The sequence below is a fragment of the Pan troglodytes genome, chromosome 8 (genome assembly GCF_028858775.2).
Source record: "Pan troglodytes isolate AG18354 chromosome 8, NHGRI_mPanTro3-v2.0_pri, whole genome shotgun sequence".
Lineage (NCBI taxonomy): Eukaryota > Metazoa > Chordata > Mammalia > Primates > Hominidae > Pan > Pan troglodytes.
In genome coordinates this window covers 85965480-85982959 of record NC_072406.2, presented here as the reverse complement: position 1 = coordinate 85982959, position 17480 = coordinate 85965480, and the positions used below count along the sequence as shown (strand labels likewise).

Genomic DNA, 17480 nt, shown 5'->3' with positions numbered 1-17480 from the left:
GCCTCTGAACAGGGGACAGTAACATTCCTGTGTTCACAGCCACTCACCAAAGCCCAGCCCTGAAGAAGGAGGGGCTGGGGCCACAGCACCGCTGATCTGCATTCCAGACAGCTGCGTAGCCACCTGTGCACTTGTCGGGGGAGGGCCATAGGGCTGAAGCACAGCTGGCTGGTTGCCCACAGGGGCCAATGGGGACCCAAATGGCTGAGACCCAGGCAGCCTGTGAAAAGAAAGCAAGCAGAGGTGACTAGTGGGGCCAGGACACCCTTTGAAGTCTGCAGAAGTGTCACATCATACAGGAAGCTACATTGTTTTGTGACATCTTACTCTCACACCCTGAGTTCTTTTATGGCTTCATACTATTGTATATTTGTGGGTAAATTATATTCCTGATTATTCATGGCAAATCTTGTTTTCCATTAAGCTCACTCCACAAACATAAACCAAGCACCTTCAGGTCAAGTACTATTTACTCTGCTAACTAAATTACTGCTTCCTCTGCTTCAATTCTTTGACAAACCTCTTCAGTTTTGTAATCTGAAGCCCTGAAAGCACTGAAAGGGAAGGCACGCATAAGCAGGCATGAACCTTAATAAATATGAAATCAAACAAATGCAGATTGATTGTCCAGCTTTTTTTTTTTTTTTTTTTTTTGAGACAGGGTCTCACTCTGCCACCCAGGCTGAAGTGCAGTGGTGTGATCACAGCTCACTGCAGCCTCAACTTTCCAGGCTCAGCTGATCTTCCCACCTCAGCCTCTCAAGTAGCTGAAATGAAAGGCACACGCCACCATGCGTGGCTAGTTTTTGCATTTTTTATAGATACGGGGTCTCGCCATGTTGCCTAGGCTGGTCTCAAACTCCTGAGCTCAACGAATCTGCCCGCCTCAGTCTACCACAGTGTCTTTCCAATATACTTTCCATTCAGTGTCTCCCTCTCTGATTATTCCCATCAGCACAAAAACATACAAACATCTCACACACACACACACACACACACACACACAAACCAACTATAGTGGAAACATCCCAAATGTCTATCAGCAGAAGAATGGATAAACAAAATGTGGCATGTAGCTACACAATGAAAAACCACTTAACCACAAAAAAGAATGGAGTACTAATATACACTACAACATAGTTGAACTTTGAAAATATTATGCTAAATTAAAGAAGTCAGTTATAAAATATCACATAGTATATGATTCTATTGTAATGAAAAGTCCAGAATAGGGAAATCTTTAGAGACAGAAAGTAGATCAGGAGTTGCTTAAGGTTGGAAGAATAGGGGAATGGGGGAATAGCTAAACAGGGGTAGTTAAAGAATGCAGTATTTCTTCTTCAGATGATGAAAATGTTCTAAAACTGACTGTAGTGATATCTGTCAATATACTAAATTGTGACAGCACATATCTGTCAATATATTAAAAACCACTAAATATACAAAAACACTTTAAACAGACGAATTGCACAGTATATGAATTATATCTCAAAAAACTTTAAAAAAATCCAACCAAATTACCTCACAGCCCCCTCAAACTTTTGCTCCCCTTTTAGCTAAACATTACAAAAGAATAGGTCTATACTCTGTCTCTACTTTTTTTTTTCTTTTCTTTTCTTTTGAGACGGAGTCTCGCTCTGTCGCCCAGGCTGGAGTGCAGTGGTGCGATCTTGGCTCATCACAACCTCCACCTCCTGGGTTCAAGCGATTCTCCTGCCTTAGCCTCCCGAGTAGCTGGGACTACAGGTGCCCACCATCATGCCTGGCTAATTTTTGTATTTTTAGTAGAGACGGGGTTTCACTATGTTGGCCGGGCTGGTCTCGGAACTCCTGACCTCGTGATTCGCCCGCCTCAACCTCCCAAAGTGCTGGGATTACAGGCGTGAGCCACCGTGCCCAGCCTTACTTTTTTTTTTTTTTTTTTTTTTTTCTGGAGACAGGGTCTCGCTCTGTCACCCAGGCTGGAGTACAATGGCACTCACTATCTGTGGCTCACTGCAGCCTTGACCTCCTGGGCTCAAGCAATCCTCCCCCTAAGCCTCCCCTCCCAAGTATCTGAGACCACAGGCACACACTACCACACCTAGCTAATTTTTTTATTTTTTGTAGAGACAGGGTCTTGCTATGCTGCCCAGGATAGTCTTGAACTCCTGGGCTCAATCAATCCTCTCGCCCTGGCTTCACAAAGTGCTGGGATTACAAACATGAGCACTGTGCCTGGCCCAACTCTAATCAAAGTGCCTTTCTCCGATAATCCCTTCCAGCCCGGACTGAGGTGTGGTTGTTCCACATTTGTTTCCAGAAGGTACTCCAATAATGACAGTGTCACCCTAGATTGATTTTTTTTTTTTTTAGTTTTTGAGACAGGGTCTCACTCTGTCACCCAGGCCACAGTGCAGTGAAGCCATCATGGCTCACTGTAGCCTCAACCTCCAGGGCTCTAGCAATCCTCCTGCCTCCACCTCTGCTTCCCAGGCACACCAACAATGCTCAGCTATTTTTTTTTTATAGCGACAGGATCTCCCTATGTTGCCCAGGCTGGTCTAAAACTTCTGGCCTCAAGTGATCCTCCTGTCTCAGCCTCCCAAGGTGTTGAGATTACGACAGGCATGAGCCACTGCACCTGGCCTCTAATTTAAAAAAAAAAAAAAAAAATTAGGCCAGGTGCAGTGGCTCATGCCTGTAATCCCAGTACTTTGGGAGGCCGAGACAGATGGATTATTTGAGGTCAGGAGTTCAAGACCAGCCTGACCAACATGGTGAAACTCCATCTCTACTAAAAAAATACAAAAATTAGCCCAGGCGTGGTGGTGCACACCTGTAATCCCAGCTACTCAAGAGGTTCAGACAGGAGATTCACTTGAACCTGGGAGGTGGAGGTTGCAGTGAGCCAAGGTCACACCACTTCACTCCAGCCTGGGTGACAGAGCGAGACTTCATCTCAAAAAAAAAAAAAAAAAAAAACATTGGCCAGGAACAGTGACTCACACCTGTAATCCCAGAACTTTGGGAGGCCAACACAGGTGAATCACTTGAGGTCAGTTCAAGACCAGCCTGGCCAACATGGTGAAACCCTGTCTCTACTAAAAATACAAAAAATTAGCCTGGCATGGTGGTCATGCCTGGAATCCCAGCTACTTGGGAGGCTGAGGCAGGAGAATCACTTGAACCCAGGAGGCAGAGGCTGCAGTGAGCTGAGATCGTGCTATTGCACTCCAACCTGGGCAATAAGACCAAAACTCTGTCTCAAAAAAAAAAAAATATTACTGAGATGTAATTTCCATACCATTAAATTCACTTCAAGTGAACAATTCAATGATTTTTAGTAAATTTAGTTATGCAACCATCACCAGAATCAAATTTTAAAACATTTTCATCATTCCAAAAAGATGTCATGTCCATTTGCAGTCCCAAGAACTTTTTTTTTCACCCATCCACAGCCAGCCTGCGAGAAACAGCACTCCTTATCTCCCCTTTCCAGCGTGCAGACTTTTTTTCCCCTAGTCGGCTTGTTCAATGAAGGTGCAGCCCAGGTCCAGACTTTATAAACAATGTCTCAGTTCCAAAACTACTCTCAGGAAAGCCCAAGGACTCATCTGCCTTCCCCAGTACCTGCTTAAATTTAAGGCCCTGGCTTCTCAAGATGATGAATCCACCCAATCTACAGGCAGCCCCAGAGTCAATTTACCACTCTGATTTTCAGTCCTCACTTGATGGCCAGGCACAGTGGCCCATGCCTGTAATCCCACCACTTTGGGAGGCCAAGGTGGGCGGTTCACCTGAGGCGAGGAGTTCGAGACCAGCCTGGCCAACACGGTGAAACCTCATCTCTACTAAAAATACAAAAATTAGCCGGGCATGGTGGCCCACATCTGTAGTCCCAGCTACTTGGGAGGCTGAGGCAGGGGAATCCCTTGAACCTGGGAGGTAGAGGTTGCAGTGAGCAGAGATCGCGCCACTGCACTCCAGCCTGGGCGACAGAGCAAGACTCCGTATTTAAGAAAAAAAAAAAGATTTTCAGTCCTCACTTGGTCTCTAAAACTTAAGAATTTCACATTTTCTTTCAAGCTTAACTTTGCACTTAAAAATTTTTTTTGTTTCTATTTTCTCTCTCCTTTCTAGACTTTGGTAGCAGAGGGTTTTCAGATTATGTCAATCTACCACCCGGTTGAAACTTTTTTTTTTCCTGAGACGGAGTCTCGCTGTCTGTCGCCCAGGCTGGAGTGCAGTGGCAAGATCTCGGCTCACTGCAAGCTCTGCCTCCTGGGTTCACGCCATTCTCCTGCCTCAGCCCCCCGAGTAGCTGTGACTACAGGAGCCTGCCACCGCGTCCAGCTAATTTTTTGTATTTTTAGTAGAGACGGGGTTTCACCGTGTTAGCCAGGATGGTCTCGATCTCCTGACCTTGTAATCCACCCGCCTCGGCCTCCCAAAGTGCTGGAATTACAGGCGTGAGCCACCGCACCTGGCCTGAAACTCTGACTCACTCCAACTGGGTAGTTTTCTTTATCTCTACACTGAAACTGCCTTTACCAATGACGCCAACCTTGCCAAATTCAATGGTCAATTCTCCGTCTTCATCTTACAATTTGGCAGCATCTGACATAACTGATTACTCTCTCACCTTCTTGAAATACTCTCTTCACCTGATTTCAGGACACCACACTCTCCTGGCTTATCTCCCACCTCACTACTGCTCTTTCTCATTGTCTTTTGTTTTTTTTTTTTGTTTGTTTGAGATGGGGTCTTACTCTGTCATTCAGGTTGGAGTGCAGCGGTGCGATTTCGGCTCACTGCAACCTCCACCTCTTGGTTTCAAGCCATCCTCCCACCTCAGCCTCCCAAGAAGCTGGGACCACAGGCATGTGCCACCACACCCGGCTAATTTTAGTATTTTGGTAGAGACAGGGTTTCACCATGTTGCCCAGGCTTGACTCGAACTCCTGAGCTCAAGCAATCTGCCTGCCTCAGCCTCCCAAAGTGCTGGGATTACAGGCGTGAGGCACTGCACCTGGCCCCTCATTGTCTTTTAATGGCGGCTCCTCTTTACTTTTAAATGTTGCTAAGCTCCAAGTCTCAGTCCTCAATTCCATTCTTTAATCTCAATACTCACTTTTTAAATGATTTCATCTAGTCCCATGGCTTTAAATATCTATAGACTGAGGACTCCCAAATTTTTATCTCCAGTCCTAGCATCAGTCTTGAGCTGCAGATTTGTATATGCACCTGCCTACCTAACATCGCTACTTGAATAGAGTTTATATGAGGGACTTGAGCCTTTGTGGATTTTGGTATCTGTTGGTCAGGGGAGGTCCTGGAACCATTCCCCCATGGATACTGAGGAATGACTGTAGTGAGATTTGGGATACATCTTGAAGGTGGAATCAATAGAATTGGATGTGGGTTATACGGCATCATATTTGCATATAACCTCCCATATACTTTTTTTTTCCTGAGACGAAGTCTCACTCTGTCGCCCAGGATGGAGTGCAGTGGCGCAATCTTGGCTCACTGCAACCTCTGCCTCCAGGGTTCAAGCGATTCTCCTGCCTCAGCCTCCCAAGTAGCTGAGATTATAGGTGCCCGCCACCACACCCAGCTAATTTTTGTATTTTTAGTAGAGATGGGGTTTCACCATGTTAGCCAGGCTGGTCTCAAACTCCTTACCTCAGGTGATCCACCCACCTTGGCCTCCCAAAGTGCTGGAATTACAGGTATAAGCCACCACACCCAGCCTCCTCCCATGTACTTTAAATCATCTCTAGATTACTTATAATACCTAATACAATGTAAATCAGGGGTGTCCAATCTTTTGGCTTCCCTGGGCTACACTGGAAGAAGTGTCTTGGGCCACACATAAAATACACTAACACTACACTAATGACAGGCAATGAACTTAAAAAAAAAAAAAACCTCATAATGTTTTAAGAAAGTTTATGAATTTGTGTTGGGCCACATTCAAAGCCGTCCTGGGGCATGCAGACTGTGGGCCACAAGTTGGACAAGTGTGATGTAAATGTTATGTAAAGAGTCCAAACTGTGGGAAATTCTTTGGGTTAACTGTTTTCTTCAACAGATAAATACTAAGAAAAAGAAGACAGAGGTGGAGCTTATAGACTTAAGACACACCAAGTGTTTTTCCTGTGGGTAACACTAAATTGTGGTACGTGGGGTTGTACATTTGAGTGTAAACTTTTTCTTTGTGAGACACAGTCTCGCTGTTTCTCAAGCTCTGGAGTGCAGTGGCGAGATCACACTCAGTGTAGCCTCGACCTTTTGGGCCCAAACGATACCTCCACTTTAGCCTCCCAAAGTAGCTAGGACAACAAGCATGCCACCATGCCCAGCTAACATTTTATTTTTTGTAGAGATTGGGGTCTCCCTATATTGCACAGGCTGGTCTCAAAAATCTGGGCTGAAGCAATCTTCTCACCTTGGCCTCCCAAAGTGCTGGGATTATAGGTATGAGCCACCTCACCCAGCCAAGTGTAAACTATTTTTTAAAAACCACAAGAAAGTCAGCTGGGCGTGGTGGCTCACACCTGTAATCCCAGCACTTTGGAAGGCTGAGGCGGGTGGATCACTTGAGGTCAGGAGTTCGAGACCAGCCTGTCCAACATGGCGAAACCCTGTCTCTACTAAAAATATAAAAAAATTAGCCATGCCTGATGGCAGGCACCTGCAATTCCAGCTACTCGGGAGGCTGAGGCTGGAGAATCGCCTGAACCCAGGAGCTGGAGATTGTAGTGAACCGAGATCACACCACTGCATTCTAGCATGGGCAACAGGGCAGGACTCTGTCTCAAAAAAAAGAAAAAGAAAGTAATTACTGTAAGAGTCAGGATAATGCAGGATAATTGTTATTTATGAGAGGAGGGAGAGAATAATGTTTGAATTGGGGCACATGGAAAAGGCTTTTGGGGTGAGTGGCAAAGTTCTATTTCTTCATCTGGGTCGTAGTTGTAGTTACAAAGGAGTTTGCTATATAATAATTTACTAAGGCATACGCTTGTTTCGTATGGGTTTTTTGTTTTGTTTTGTTTTTTTGTGACAGGGTCTTGCTTTGTCACCTAGACTGGAGTGCAGCAGTACAATCATGGCTCACTGCAGCCTTCAACTTGTGGGCTCAAGCAATCCTCCCACCTCAGCCTCCCCAAGTGCTGGTATTAAAGGAGTGAGCCACTGCACCCAGCACGGACCAATGTATTTAAAACAGCTCCCTACCCCCTCACTATATCCTCACCCTGTTTTATAACTTTATGTACATTTGTGTACTTGTTATCTTCTATGTACCCTTGTTTGACTTACCCAGGCTTACATTCAATGCTAAAAATGTGTATTCTGGACACCCAGTTAAAGTGTCAGAAAGTGACTTTTCTATTATCATACCCCTTTCCCACAGTTATATTTTACTCTTTATTTACCAAACACAAAAAACACTCCTGACCAGGTGCAGTGGCTCACTCCTGTAATCCTAGCACTTTGGGAGGCCAAGGTGGGCAGATTGCTTGAGCTCAGGAGTTTGAGATCAGCCTGGGCAACACAGCGAAACCCCATCTCTACTAAAAATACAAAAAATTAGCTGGGTGTGGTGGCGCATGCCTGTAGTCCCAGCTACCTGGGAAACTGAGGTGGAAGGGTCACCTGAGCCTGAGACGTCCAGGCTCCAGGGAGTTGTGATCCTGCCACTGCACTCTAGCTTGGGCCACAGAGTGAGACCCTGTCTCAAAAAAAAAAATTAAAAAACTTTAAAAAGCACTCTAATAGAGATGACTGCCCTCCTTTAATGGACTTTCATGCTAAGATGGGTTTATTGGGTCACTGTACCACTGAAGTTTTCACCATTTATGTGGTTTCCCTTTTAGTATCTTTCAGTTCATAACTGGCCATGCCCAAACTTAACCAATCAGTCCTACTAAGTGCCTGTTCTAGAGGAAAGGGGCAAGTCAAAAGAGATGCAAATAATCCTGAGGTTCCCTCTTCCCATTTCTCCCTTAGGGTAGTCTCAACAGGACTGCAACCATTATTGAAGATGTATGTCTAGTAAAGCAAGAAACTCAAGTTCACAGAAAATGAAGAATATGCAAAGGAACCCAGGTACTAAGATGGGTCAATAATCCACAGGGCTGGACGTCAGCAGTACCTGTAACCTGGAAAAAAGAAGACAAAGTACAAAAGGGTAGAGGGAAGAGAAAAAGTGATCTACAAGAAAGGCAAAGGAGAGAAAAAAAAAAAACAAAACACAAACCCCCATACATTCCTAACCTTTCTACTTTCATCAGATCAATTTTATTTATTTATTTATTTATTTATTTATGAGACGGAGTCTCACTCTATCGCCCAGGCTGGAGTGCAATGGCACGATCTTGGCTCACGGCAACCTCTGCCTTATGATTCTTCTGCCTCAGCCTCCCAAGTCTGGGATTTCAAGTGCACACCACCACGCCTGGCTAATTTTTTATTTGAGAAAAGAGATGGGGTTTTGCCATGTTGGCCAGGCTGGTCTCAAACTCCTGACCTCAGGTGATCCACCCACCTCAGCCTCCCAAAGTGCTGGGATTACAGGCATGAGCCACTGCACTCAGCCTCATCAGACCAATTTTAGATTGACCAAGTACCTACCTTTGCATCTGAACAGTGGAGCTTGGCCCATTCTGTACATCTCCTTGGCCAAACTGGCCATATGCAGCCTGGCCACAAGGAGCCTGTGCTGTTGAGGCTGGAGGTGCCCCCGAGGAAGGTGGGGCTCTTGACATACCTGAGGGTAAAGGACAGAAACTAAGTGATTGGGAAATAACTTTCTCCTCCACCCTGAGCCAGGAATGCAAAGCAAGGATCAATAAACTCAGACCTTCACTGGCCCAATACCACAGTTTAGGCAGTGAAAAGGACACTACCAGCATACAACTGTAGCTACAGCAGTATTCTAAACACAGATTCCCAACAAGGGGCCTACACTCCCCTAGACAAGCATACTAGGGGTGAAGCTGTAGCCAGAGGCACAAGAATGTAGGGCTTTCCTTTGATCACCATACTCTCAGTCAATCCAAGACTGCCCGATATTCTTACCCTAGACAACAAGCCAACCCTTTTAAGGAAAAGATCTTACTCCAGAACTCAGAAACTTGGAGCATATATGAAAAAGGAGATTCAGAAGATGACCAAGTAATATACTGAACTAGGCTGCAAAGAAAGGCATCTCTTGGGGAGATTATTCTGCCACCTTCTTCTTCATTCATTCTGCTTATACTAACTATATCCTTTCATCCACTTCTAAGTGTGAAAACATCAAACAGCACGATTCAGGAACGTGTTCCTATAGATCGGAGACCTTGTTTCTGCCCAACAGTTCAGTAAGGACAGCTGGCCTGTCCTCCCATCAGCATTGCCACCTATGTCCTCACAAAAGCTGTACTCCATCCTTCCTATTCCTTAGAACCACCACCAAAGCTACTTGCACTACCCTTAGCCATTCTTCACATATGAAGTTCAGGGAGAAAGCAATTAGTTACTTGGCACATCACTTTTGAAATGTGGATGACCTCTGTTCAAAGAATGCTTTTCTTTTGCTCTGCCCTCAGTAGAGATTAGACATTATAGAACCTGCCTACAGGAACATGATTAGCCTAAACTTGCTCACCAACCATGACAGAATCAGATATGTTTTCCTCTAACAAAGCTTTCTCGTGAGAGAATGCCAAACTCGAGCACTTGACAAAGCAGAGGTGGACTCTGTCCAGCCAAAGTCTCAGCTTAGAATTAAGGTTCTTCCAAAGACCTGGGGCCTAATCTCATCACAATATTTTTTCCCCACAGTTAAAATCATCATACTTCATTCTTTCCCAAATCTTACCAGTACCTCCCTTGATGCCTTCTTTTTTCCATATCTCTTTATGAAAGCATAGAGTTTGGCATACCCTAAATCATCGGCTAGCCTAAGCAAAGATCTACTGTTAACTATTTCCAAAAAGCCCCTCTGGAGAATCGGTAGAGTACTAGCTGCTCTTCTTGAGAAAGTAAGGTAAGGCTGGACATGGTGGCTCACGCCTGTAATCCCAGCACTTTGGGAGGCCAAGGCAGGTGGATCACGAAGTCAGGAGTTCAAGACCAGCCTGGCCAACATGGTGAAACCCTGTCTCTACTAAAAATATAAAAATTAGCCGGGCGTGGTGGCATGTGCCTGTAATCCCAGCTATTCGGGAGGCTGAGACAGGAGAACTGCTTGAACCCGGGAGACAGAGGTTACAATGAGCCAAGATCGTGCCACTGCACTCCAGCCTGGGTGACAGAGTAAGACTCTGTCTCAAAAAAGAAAAAAAAAAAAAAAAAGAAAAAGAAAAGGTAAGGTTAAAAGCCAAACACTGAACCTAGAGCAGCATCAGATTAGTATTCTCTTATTACCATGACATTACAGAGCATCTAAGAAGCAGAGGAAACTCAAGCAAAGGAAAAGGATGGATATCAGAAGACATGAGAGGCACCAAAAATCAGGCACATAAATATCACACTTTTCACCCCCATAAACTACACTGTCCCAGGGTCATTTATACATAAGAATCATCAGTCCAACAAGAGGCTTTCTCAACATATATGAGGAATAAATTATTTCAAGGAGACTACAAGTCAACAGGAAATATTCGGTCCTGGTCACAGGATCTAGAGGGGTGTGGACCACAACCCTTCCATTTAGCTCTGAACAATGTGACCAGGTAAGGCTGCACAAGGTGATACCCACAGGAAGTGAACAGTCAGTGAACCTGGGAGATGTGTTCCCACTAGATGGCTTAAGGCAGAAACACAGTACCTTATCTAAAAACAGGGAAGACAGCTGGGCGTGGTGGCTTACGTTTGTAATCCTAGCACTTTGAGAGGCCGAGGCAAGTGGATCACCTGAGGTCAGGAGTTCGAGACCAGCCTGGCCAACATGGCAAAATCCCATCTCTACTAAAAATACAAAAAATTAGCCAGGTGTGGTGGTGGGTGCCTGTATCCCAGCTACTCAGGAGGCTGAGGCACGAGAATCACTTGAACCTGGGAGGCAGAGGTTGCAGTGAGCTGAGATTGTGCCATTGCACTCCAGCCTGGGTAACAAGAGCCAAACTCCAGCTCAAAAATAAAAAAGAAAAAAAATAAGGCCAGGTACCGTGGCTCACACCTGTAATCCCAGCATTTGGGAGGCTGAGGCGGGTGGATCACCTGAGGCCAGGAGTTTGAGACCAGCCTGGCCAACATGGTGAAACCCCATCTCTAATAAAAATACAAAACATTAGCCGGGTGTGGTGGCACATGCCTGTAATCCCAGCTACTTGGGAGGCTGAGGCAGGAGAATCGCTTGAACCTGGGAGGCGGAGGTTACAGTAAGCTGAGATTGTGCCATTGCACTCCAGCCTGGGTAACAAGAGCAAAATTCCATCTCAAAAAAAATTAAAAATAAGGCCAGAGGTGGTGGCTCATGCCTGTAATGTCAGCACTTTGGGAAGCCGAGATGGGTGAATCATTTGAGGTCAGGAGTTCGAGACCAGCCTGGCCAACATGGTGTAACACTGTCTCTACTAAAAATACAAAAAATGCCGGGCATGGTGGCGGGAGCCTGTAATCACAGCTACTCTGGAGGCTGAGGCAGGAGAATTGCTTGAATCTGGGAGGCGGAGGTTGCAGTGAGCCGAGATTGTGCCACTGCACTCCAGCCTGGGCAACAGAGCGAGACTGTCTCAAAAAATAAATAAATAAATAAATAATAAAATAAGTAAAATAAAATAAAAAAACAGGGAAGGGGCCGGGCGTGGTGGCTTAAGCCTGTAATCCCAGCATTTTGGGAGGCCAAGGCTGGTGGATCATTTGAGGTCAGCAGTTCTTCAAGACCTTCCTGGCCACTGGTAAAACCCCATCTCTACTAAAAATACAAACAGTGGCCAGGTGTGGTGGCTCACGCCTGTAATCTCAGCATTTTGGGAGTCCGAGGTGGGTGGATCACTTGAGGTTGGGAGTTCAAGACCAGCCTGACCAACATGGAGAAATCCCGTCTCTACTAAAGATACAAAATTAGCAGGGTATGGTGGTGCATGCCTGTAATCCCAGTTACTCGGGAGGCTGAGGCAGGAGAATCACTTGAACCCAGGAGGTGGAGGTTGTGGTGAGCCGAGATCGTGCCACTGCACTACAGCCTGGGCAACAAGAGTAAAACTCTGTCTCAAAAAAAAAAAAAAATACAGGCCAGGCACGGTAGCTCACGCCTATAATCCCAGCACTTTGGGAGGCTGAGGCGGGCAGATCACAAGGTCAGGAGTTCAAGACCAGCCTGGCCAAGATGGTGAAACCCCCATCTCTACTAAAAATACAAAAAAATTAGCTGGTGTGGTGGTGGATGCCTGTAATCCTAGCTACTCAGGAGGCTGAGGCAGAGAACTGCTTGAACCTGGAAGGTGGAGGTTGCAGCCAAGAGGGTGCCACTGCACTCCAGCCTGGGCGACAGAGAGAGACTCTATCTCAAAATAAACTTAAAAAATACAAAAATTAGCTGGACGTGGTGGTGCATGCCTGTAATCCCAGCTACTGGGGAGGCTGAGGCAGGAGAAGTGCTTAAGCCCAGGAGGCAGAGGTTGCAATGAGTTGAGATCATGCCACTGTAATCCAGCATGAGTGACAGAGCAAAACTGTCTCAAAAAAAAATTAAAATAATAATAAAAAAAAGGGAAGGGAAGGGCGCCCACGGGGCTCTCAGCTACACAGGGCCAGATTTATGTTCCTCAATCCCAGTCACCCAAACTTCTCAGGTAGCTTAGCTAGAGCAATACAACCCAACCTGAAGACTCTGCTGATTTCCCTCCCTAGCTCAAAGGAAACAGAAACAGAAACATACCTTGGGGAGGTGTTTGCTGATAGCCTGGTACTGGGCCATTGTAGGCTCCATAGGGAATGGCGGGGGCTGTGGACCCTGATTGCCCACCGTAGCTGGACTGATGATACCCTGGGTAGATGGGCTGGGGCTGCCCAAATGGTGGCACAGGTGGAACTGACTGGTTGACGTTCATTATGAAAGCATTCCCAATTTGATCTCACCTGTGAGAGAGAAGAGAAATTAGTCAAAATGAACTTTCTAAAGAGAGCAACTATTCAGGGCAGAAAGTAGAGATAAAAAGAAATTGACCTTATCAGACAGTGATTAGTTTAATAATCCTCACACTTCCACAGGATCTTAGTAATTTTCTGCCCCAGCCAGCATTCAGATTATCTCCTAAAAGCAAGGATTTTGTTATTCTGACCACCCACCCTTTGTCACTGTCTAAATAGTATAAATTTCAACTTCAGACAGACCCACTGAAATGGAGCAGCAGCCTCCATTCCCCAGTGGTATGATTTCTAGTGTCTAGTCACACAGTCTTGTGGCTGATGAACTACCTTGATGTTACAGGTAAAAGAAACAATGTTCCCACTTTCCATTCATTCACTCTAGCATCCATTCATTCAGCAAACATTGAGTACCCTCTAGTGTGCTGAACAATTGATTTAAAATCAATCAGGCTAAAAATCTAAAACAGCTCTGCTAAAATCCTTCCCCCTCAATGACAAAATTTAGGCTGAGTTACAGAAATGACATTCTTAGGTAAACTGCCATAATACAAATGATACTCCAACCCGAGTCTTTCCACCAAAAGAGTGTATGGACCTTAAAACTGAGGTTTTTTTGTTTTTTTTTTGAGACGGAGTCTCACTCTGTTGCCAGGCTGGAGTGCAGTGGCGCGATCTCGGCTCACTGCAACCTCCACCTCCTGGGTTCAAACGATTCTCCTGCCTCAGCCTCCCGAGTAGCTGGGATTACAGGCGCGTGCCACCACACCCAGCTAGTTTTTGTATTTTTAGTAGAGACAGGTTTTCACCCTGTTAGCCAGGCTGGTCTCAATCTCCTGACCTCGTGATCCACCCACCTTGGCCTCCCAAAGTGCTGGGATCACAGGTGTGAGCCACCACGCCCGGCCAAAACCGAAGCATTAAAATCAATAAAAGTTGGCCAGGCACAGTGGCTCATGCCTGTAATCCCAGCACTTTGGAAGGCCAAGTCGGGCAGATCACTTGAGGTCAGGAGTTCATGACCAGCCTGGCCAACACGGTGAAACCCAGTCTCTACTAAAAATACAAAAACTAGCCAGGCATGGTGGCACACACCTGTAATCCCAGCTACTTGGGAGGCTGAGGCAGGAGAAATCGCTTGAACCCGGGAGGCGGAGGTTGCAATAAGCCGAGATCGTGCCACTGCACTCCAGCCTGAGCAATAGAGCAAGACGCCCTTTCAAAAAAATAAAAAATAAAAAATAAAGGACACCTGAAAACTCTAGCAAGGTAACAGATTAAAACCAAGTGCAGAACAGGCACCAAAACTTCTTCACATAATCTGAGGAAACAGTTCAAGAATCAGGGGCAAAGTTAGAGTTAGATTTCATGGAAAAAAATCATTCACCTCATCCCTCAAGCAGAAGACTATGAATATTCTAAATTCCAATGCACTTCTCCAACTCTCCTGTTTCTGCTCCCCTTACGATTGTTATGAATCTCAGCCACCATCAAAATTATTACAATCTTGCTCATCAACACAGGGATGAATTAGAGAGCCTTTTCTAAATAGGGTCCTTCCAAGAAAACTATCTCATCACATCTACTTTCAACAGCTGTATCATTCCAATTATCCTGTGGACAGAAGGGGCCCAGAAAGCAGGAGCACTCAGAGTTGCTGCAAAGGGAACAATGGGCCTCTCCCCCTTTGCTAGAAGGGCCACCTTGACTATAGAAAAGGAGCTGATCCTGGTCTAAAACTCTTTAAACTCAAAGTTATCTCAATAGCTGTTCTTCCAAACCCTAAACCTTACAGAGGTCACTGACACTAAGTTTAAAATATATCCTCTCCCTTTATGTTTCCAAAGCCGGGGGGAGGGGTAAAGAAAGGAGCTTCTACTCCAGAAAATAATCCCCTCAAACACATTCAAGAGCTTGGAGTCAGACTGAAGTCTCGACTCCATTCTGGGTGGATAGTCGAGGGTGACAACCCAAGGGGGCGGGGCAAGCTTCCTAGAACTCTGAAAGTAGTCAAGCCATGGAGCCTCGGAGAGTCGAGGATCAAAACCGAGAAGCCAAGTCGGCTTCTAGGGCCACGTTAAGAGAGGGGGCTGCTCTGTTAAGCACAGAGACCAAGCGTCTTGCACCTTTTAACAGGCTCGGGGAAGGAAGCAGGAGCCGGAATCTGGGCCGGGAGACGAAGGGATGGTCTAGGACCTGCTCCTGGATGGTGGATGCGTGAGGTGAGGGTCTCTACCCAGGCCCCGCCCCCAGGCTCCTCCCTTCTTTCTGAAACCGGACCCCAATCTGGCCAGTAATACCCTGACCTCGCCTTTGCTTTCCTACCCGCCAACCTCCCGATGCCACTCCTCACCCGGCTCCAGATCCAGGTTAGACTTCGTTCGTAACGTCAAGGCTCCCAGGCTCCACTTCCGGTTCCGAGGGGGCCGTCCCGTCACCCCCGGAAGTTCCTCCTCCACGCTTTAGGGCCGGGCCACTCCTTCTGCCACGTCTGCATTTCGGGGACCCGGATGCCGCGCATGCGCCTCTTTCATCTTCCCATTATGGCCGCCGCCTGTGCCCCTCTGCTGAGTCGTATGTATTTTCCTCCTGACATTTTTTTTCAGATGTTCCAGTCACTTTATGGCCTCACCAACAGAAATGAGATTAAAAAGAATTTGTCAAACTATCTTTAGTGATGCCCCTTCACTCTGCCTGTGACGTATTAGTGACCTCTGAGCTAGAGTCTTGTAGTCACTTCCTGGTGACCCCTGACCCCGTTGATTTCCGTCGGCTAGGTTGCTCTCACCCATGGCGTTTGCTGGTTATGAGATTTGCGGAACGTGTGGTGGTGGTAAAGGGCACCAACTGTTGTCAACCTGCATGTGGGGGTCTGAGGTCTGGCTCTACAGCTTGTAAAATGGAAATAATAATAATGCCCAGAGGATGAAATTAGGCCACATAGGCCGCTTGGCATCATAGTAAGCACTCAGTAAGGGTCAATTGTTATTAACCATTTTTATACAGCGCCTTTGTTTAGGTGCAGAGCTTTATCAGAGCCAAAAGATCTCTGCGCTCTGTTGGAAAAGTTATAGTTCCTGCAGTAATTATTAGTACCCCATTTAATGGCTAAGTAATTATAGCTAACAATGCTAGGATTTCTTTTTCATATATGACTTCATTTGAACTTTTCAGTACTATTTGTTGATTTTATAATTTTTCGAGCACTGCTGTTGAAACTGCCTTTGCAAAATTACAACTGAGGAAATTATGATAGTGGAAGAAATCAGACTTAACCGACTCCATCTTGCTTCTAACCTTTAAGCTGTCCTTATTCATTCCTGGGTGTAGGTGGAACTAACTTTGGGGAGGAATTCAGTTTATGGTTTGACTCTGAAACAAAATTGATAATAGCCCCTTCCCGAAAAGACCCCCTTCTTGCCTGGGGACCAGTCTGTCTTTACAGGACTAACAAATTAGCTACAAGATTACAAATTACAGCTTAGGGGACATGCAGCCTCTCGCTCCAAGAGTCTGAACCTCCCCAAATTGCTTTTAGGAATAACATCACTATTGTAAAACCTAAGATTAGTGCTTGAGATGTTTTGCAGACCCTGCACTCATTGGATCAGCTGACTACCTAGACCGGTAACCTGGCTCAATCAGTTCTGCCATTACACCCAGGAACAGAAAACAGCAAGAAAACCTCACTTCGACTCCCTGTGATTCCGTCTTCAACCTGACCAATCAGCACTCCCCGCTTCCCAAGCTCCTACTCGCCAAATTATCTTTAAGAACTCTGATCCTCAAATGCTCAGGGAGACTAATTTGTGTAATAATAAAACTCTGGTCTCCCACACAGCTGGCTCTGCGTGAATTACTCTTTCTCCATTGCAATTCCCTGGTCTTGATAAATCAGCTCTGTCAAGGCAGCAGGCAGGGTGAACCCACTGAGCGCTGACATTGTGTGCCAAGCCATGTTCTTGGTTCTGGAAATAGAGCAGTGAACAAAAGTGTTTGTTCTCATATTATTGACAGTAAATATCAGTTATTCTGAGGCACAGAGTGGTTTATTCACTGAAAAATTTGCACTTTAGGCTGTGCTGGAAACTATATATTAGGCATTGAGCATGCTTTACTAAACAAGCAGATTGTTCTTGTCCTCTGTTTTGTTTTGTGACAGAGTCTTGCTCTGTCTCCAGGCTGGAGTGCAGTGGCCCAATCTTGGCTCACTGCAACTTCCGCCTCCTGGTTTCAAGCGATTCTTATGCCTCAGACTCCCGAGTAGCTGGGATTACAGGCATGCGCCACCACCCCAGCTAATCTTTGTATGTTTGGTATAGACAGGGTTTCACCATATTGGCCAGGATGGTCTTGATCTCCTGACGTTGTGATTCGCCCCCCTTGGCCTCCCAAAGTGCTGGGATTACAGG

The 17480-nt window shown here is 45.9% G+C and overlaps 1 protein-coding gene and 1 long non-coding RNA gene across 7 annotated transcripts in view; one reads left to right on the top strand and one right to left on the bottom strand.

Moving 5' to 3' along the window:
- The window catches only part of SEC24C (SEC24 homolog C, COPII coat complex component), a 28443-nt gene extending 12290 nt beyond the window's left edge, over positions 1 to 16153 (bottom strand). Inside the window, exons 1-4 of one of the 6 annotated variants that reach the window (XM_001145134.8) lie at positions 15422 to 16153; positions 12860 to 13059; positions 8623 to 8758; positions 48 to 220 (exon numbers count right to left, since the gene is read on the bottom strand). In XM_001145134.8, the coding sequence (XP_001145134.1) occupies positions 48 to 220; positions 8623 to 8758; positions 12860 to 13031 (481 nt within the window). In that variant the 5' untranslated portion in view covers positions 13032 to 13059; positions 15422 to 16153. Of the gene's footprint in view, positions 1 to 47; positions 221 to 8622; positions 8759 to 12859; positions 13060 to 13147; positions 13235 to 15393 lie in introns of those variants that run through there. The other 5 variants (XM_054660263.2, XM_063780781.1, XM_063780779.1 and 2 more) reach the window with 5 other exon arrangements.
- LOC107966748 (uncharacterized) lies at positions 15536 to 16906 on the top strand. Its single transcript, XR_001706665.4, has 2 exons — positions 15536 to 15642; positions 16659 to 16906. It is a non-coding gene; the product is annotated as an uncharacterized LOC107966748 (long non-coding RNA).
- The last annotated feature ends 574 nt before the right edge of the window (positions 16907 to 17480 follow it).